Here is a 5121-nt window from a genome sequence, read left to right on the forward strand (position 1 = left end):
TTAGTACTATTTAAGTAGGGCAGAAAGTAACGCATTTGTACAAAACGCTTAAATTCCTATGAATTTATGCATTTATAAATTGTTCGAAATTCAATTTAAACAATTACTGAAAGGCATTGAACGACTATTGTCATGTCAACGGAGTCAGCTGTTTGTTGTGATATATAATAGATATATATATGTGTGTGGGGATTGTGTGATCATAGCGATGTTTTCATTACGCTGTTGAAATTGAAACGAGTTTTGGCCAAGTGAAATCTCAATTTGTAAACTGTTGTGAACGATGACAGGGAGGACGAAATACACGGCCGTGCGGATCGAGACGGAAATCGAGAAGAATCGTGAGGAGGCTAATTGGGCTAAAGTTATTGATCTAGCTACCTCCTTGAAAGACAAATCTCCAGATTGTGGTGAGTCTTCCACAGATTATTATTGGCAGCATGTTGTAATATGCTTCTGTTTCAGAGTTCTTGGCAGATTTTCTGGTTGGCGAAGGCCGACTAGAAAGTTATTTGGAGGAATGGCCCCCCATAGAGTCAAACATACACAAGGCCAAGTTGGGTCTGATGGATGCCCGCAAATACTTGAATGCTGCAGCCAACGATATGGGCAAGAAAGCAGGTGTTGCTTTGGATGCTTACTTGTTGCTGGGAAAACTGTATTATGCATGCGGCAATTACAATGAAGGCCTCAAGAGTTTTAAGCTGGCTGAGTTGCACACCTTATCCGAGAAGAAACTCCCACTGTAAGTAGCATATTATAATAAATAACTTGAAAGTTTAACTTGATTTATTATTTTTTAGCCGAAGCTTGAAGATTGTTGCTGAATCTTATGCCATCAAGGGGTTGTGTTTGCAGAAGGATTCTTCTGGTGTTACCAGCAAATACAAGAAGGCAGAAAAGGAGGAAGAGATGTATAAGTGTTTTGAACTGGCCTCTGATTTGACACTGTTGTACATGCAGGAACTGGACAAGCAGCAAAGTGCAACATTCACAAACACAGGTATAGCTTGAAACTAACAAAATCGTTTAATTAGCATGCAATGTGTGTGGATTTAATAATCTTTAGAAATTGTTTGAAGAGTGTTTTGAAAAACTTCCCAATAAATGCTCAGGTACTCATTCTCCCCAACCACCAGCTGTCAACAAGAATTTAAGTCCGGTACTGGAGCAGGCGTTGCAGCAGGCGCCTGTGATGCTCATCCAGCAGAACAAGTTTGTGGAGACTCTGGATAGATATAGAGCGTCGCTCAGCGCAGTGGAATGCCAGACGACGAACGTGGTGCGTTTGAAGTTGATGTGCCAGTTCGCCGAATTCCTGCTGCAGGGCTCCGTGGCCGAGAACTACAAATCGCCTTTGAACTCTCCGCCCCATCCGAACTCCTTCTGGAAACCGAAACACTATAATGGAATCAATCAGGTTCGCATTTATCGATTTTACGCGTAGCTTCATTATCACTGTCGTCGATTTTATCGTACTGTTTTCCAGTTCATTCCGAAGGTGGACTGCGAGGAGACCATATTGGTCCTGTTGGTGGCTGAAGCCATGGCAGTGCGGAACGCCGTCTTGTCGCAATCTCCGGAATTCAAGGAAGCTCGTTTGAGCGCCTACCAAGATGCAGCTTCCGTTTACGACTTGCTCACTTTGGCTACTGTTCGATGGGGTCAAGTCTCATTACTGCAAGAGGTAATTTCTAACATACTATAACATTTAAGCGCTTTGTCAATCAACATATGCATCTGATTTGGCCTCTGTAACATCACAATCGATACTAATGATTTACATGAAGGGTCGATGATTAGGAAGAACGGAAACCTAACAAATGTATATGTATTAGAAATAAATACATAACTTTTATCTAAAACTTCAAAAAATATATGAAATTCAATACATTACATATAATCAATAGTACTAAATTAAAAAAAAAACTGCAATGAACTTCTTGATGACATAACAATGACTATTTGAATACAATGATTCAATTATCTTGTAACTAATTTAATCATAATTAATTTTCTAATATAAACAATTTAATCATTGTTGCTAAATGAATTTCACACTTTGTACGTGTTTAGATTGAGTTGTGGGACTATATACAAACTTGCAGCTTTACTATGTTATTACTCTACTATCTACTTCAAACTAGATGTTTTTTTAATCAAATTAATACTGTTTTTCTTCACTAGTCACTGGAACGAGCAATGAAGTTTTCGTTCGAAGAACCGCATCTGTGGCGACAGCACGCCCTGAGTTTGATATCGATGGGTCGTTATGAGCACGCCTTGGTAGTTCTGAAAGAGGTGATCAAATTGGAACAAAACTCCTCCGTGAATTGCCTTCTCGCCGCCAAAATTTGTTACGAGCATTTGAACCGTCCGTTCGACGGCACCGAATTCAGCTTGCAAGCGAAAACCAAAGAATTAGCATACTCCAGTGGACTTCTCGGCAGGTGTCATCTTTACGTTGGAATTGGATACCATCTGCAAGCTAGAGCTGCTATGCTCAAGCAACCAAAGGAGGAATATAACGAAAAAGCTCTCACGAATTTTCAAACGTAAATTGTCCGTATTTTGATGATGTTTGATGGATTAACATTAATATTTTTAGGTCTGTTGAATTGGAACCCAATGATCATCTATGCAAATACTATCTGGGACTGCAGCTGGCTCTTACAGGTCACATTCCTGAAGCTTTGGCAACAGTCAGCGAGGCTTTGGCTTTGCAACCGGAAAACTCATCCACTTTGCATTTGTTGACGTTGCTGTTATCTGCAAACCGGAAGCACGAAGAAGCTTTAGAAGTGGTGGAAGCTGCGATTGAGGAGTACCCGGATAGTTTGAACCTGATGTATGTTAGGGCGCATTTAGAGTTGCACGAAGAAGGCGGAGAGGTAATATATCGTTAAATTAATTAAAAAACTTCATCTTAGTTATGAGTATTTATTTATTTATATGGTTGCAGCGAGCCTTGGTGACTGCTAAACAGATGCTCGAACTGTGGAAGAATCTCTACGAAGGTCAGACTTCTTCCGATATTCCCGAATGCGACCGCAAATCCGATACACGATCCGTCTTCCAATTGTACACATCGGAAATGTCCGACAAAGATTCCAGTAAGTTCTTTTTTGATTCTATTATACCTAATCATTTGAAATTAACATAACATCCTACAAGAAATTAAACAATCCCAATCCCGTTACTTCAAGATATCTATACTAGAAATTTGTTTTGGTTTCATCAATTTCTAATCTGTACGTATCATTTTTCCAGTTTTGTCTGGAGTCTAGTTTTTGCTTTATCAAAATGATGTATAATTAAAAATAAAACAAGTTATCTCAGATGACGAAGCAATATATATTGACGTAATTGACGTAAAATGATATGATTACAAAATTGACTTATGTATTATAGGTTTTTTTTTAAGCCCACGCGTTTCTTATAGCAGTAGTTTCCAAACTTAATATAAAGTTTGGAACGCCTACTTTTCAGAGAAAATTTTGATACCTCCCAATTTGAAAATCATTGTCGAAAACCCTATTATGTTTCAAAGACTGCGATAACTAAACAATGATGTTTGTTGTTTTTACAAAGAAGCTTTATTTTCATATTGTCTTTAGGTTCACTGCAAGCACACAGCATAGCAGCTTCAAGGGTCGAACAAGCGTTAAGCGAGGTTGCAAGTTCTGTGAGCAGCTTCAGCCCCCGTCCAGGTCCCCAAAGATCATACATGCTGCTCCTCGAGGTGTGGCTTTTACTAGCCGAATTGTACTTAGCCGTCGATCAACCAGCCGATGTACTTAAGTGCATACAAGAGGCGTCCCAGATATTCCCGCTCTCCCATCACATTCTGCACATGGTAATGAGCATCATCAATATTCGATTCTTGCAAAACAACGTTAACCTGCATTTTGTTTTATCAGAGAGGCCTTTTGCACATGCACAAACAAGAGTGGACGGACGCGAAGTTATTCTTCCAGAACGCGGTCGCAATTAATCCGCAGCACGTGAAGTCGCTGCAGCAGTTGGGTCTGGTTTACCATTATTTAGGGCTTCAGGGATTAGCGGAGACGACGTTACGCGAGGCGGCGAAAATCGATCCCAGCAATCACATTACATGGTAAGCGAAGTGCAGTGTAGCACTTTGATGAACTGCGTAATTGCAATCGCTCCCTATTTGCAGGTACAATTTGGGTAAGGTCCTCGAATCGCTCGGCGAGTTCGAAACGGCCAGCTCTTCCATGGCCACGGCACTCACCGTCGAAACGACCAGTCCCATTCTTCCCTTCAGTTCGGTACCGCTCTGCTTCGATTAAGATTATTAAGCATCAAGGCCGTCTCGTATTTAACAACTTCAATGATACTACGGAACGAACAGTTCGCATTTGCCAGAGAAGGAAAACAAAACAGTGATTCTAAGTATTTCAACCTAGCCTTCAGATTACCAAATGTTCTCATGCAGTTAGATGCGTATAAGTCTTTGTTATTGGTTTGGTTTTTGTTTATTTTTTTCTCTCTTTTTGTTGAAGACTCATTTAAGTTGATAATTATTACCAGGTGATCAGTATTTTGAAAATTTTATTACCTTCTCTATGAATATTATATTTATTAATATATGTATTTTTTTATTTGTGTTATTGAATTGGATGGACGTTATTAATCGTTAATAATTAATGGATGTTATTAGTATATACAAATAAAACATATATAAAAATATATCAAATTTTCATTTAGAAATATTCCCTATTTAATTCACTCCAAAGAATTCCTCAACGCGTTTTTAACTCTTTGAGGAGCGATGAGACACATCCCATCTTTTGAACATGCCTAGTGTTAATAATAATTTATAACATTTATATACAGCAATACCGCGGCTTCGAACAATGCGGATTCATATATGCCAGTTTGAAAATAAAAAAAAATAAATTTGGATTCAACCGATTACCCGCACTATGCGAGGTATTGCTGTATTTCTATACAATAACGCAGAATAAATAGTCTCAACTAACAGATAAGAACTATTCACACATTTGTGACAGTTTACACGTTTCCGCAATTAAAACAAATTTAAAAAACTGCCAACTATTGTTTAAACATGTAACAAAATAGCGATTATTTTTCGAA

The 5121-nt window shown here is 38.7% G+C and overlaps 1 protein-coding gene across 1 annotated transcript; it reads left to right on the forward strand.

Annotated features, from left to right (window-relative positions):
* On the forward strand, positions 1–4576 carry LOC108558353 (tetratricopeptide repeat protein 7B). Its single transcript, XM_017915246.1, has 11 exons — positions 1–410; positions 466–745; positions 804–1003; positions 1116–1420; positions 1490–1687; positions 2188–2555; positions 2609–2891; positions 2963–3113; positions 3618–3856; positions 3921–4117; positions 4181–4576. Exons 1-11 carry the CDS (start codon positions 284–286, stop codon positions 4311–4313), a joined length of 2481 nt encoding a protein of 826 aa, XP_017770735.1. The 5' UTR covers positions 1–283; the 3' UTR covers positions 4314–4576.
* The last annotated feature ends 545 nt before the right edge of the window (positions 4577–5121 follow it).

Source organism: Nicrophorus vespilloides, unplaced genomic scaffold, assembly GCF_001412225.1.
Source record: "Nicrophorus vespilloides isolate i.1.1-1 unplaced genomic scaffold, Nicve_v1.0, whole genome shotgun sequence".
NCBI classification, from domain to species: domain Eukaryota; kingdom Metazoa; phylum Arthropoda; class Insecta; order Coleoptera; family Silphidae; genus Nicrophorus; species Nicrophorus vespilloides.

Excerpts from the sequence above, each read along its gene's own strand:
- LOC108558353 (XM_017915246.1), top strand. The coding sequence starts at position 284 with ATGACAGGGAGGACGAAATACACGGCCGTGCGGATCGAGACGGAAATC. Across the intron at positions 1,688-2,187 it reads AAGTCTCATTACTGCAAGAG|TCACTGGAACGAGCAATGAA; the intron begins GTAATTTCTAAC and ends TTTCTTCACTAG. Across the intron at positions 2,556-2,608 it reads GCTCTCACGAATTTTCAAAC|GTCTGTTGAATTGGAACCCA; the intron begins GTAAATTGTCCG and ends TAATATTTTTAG.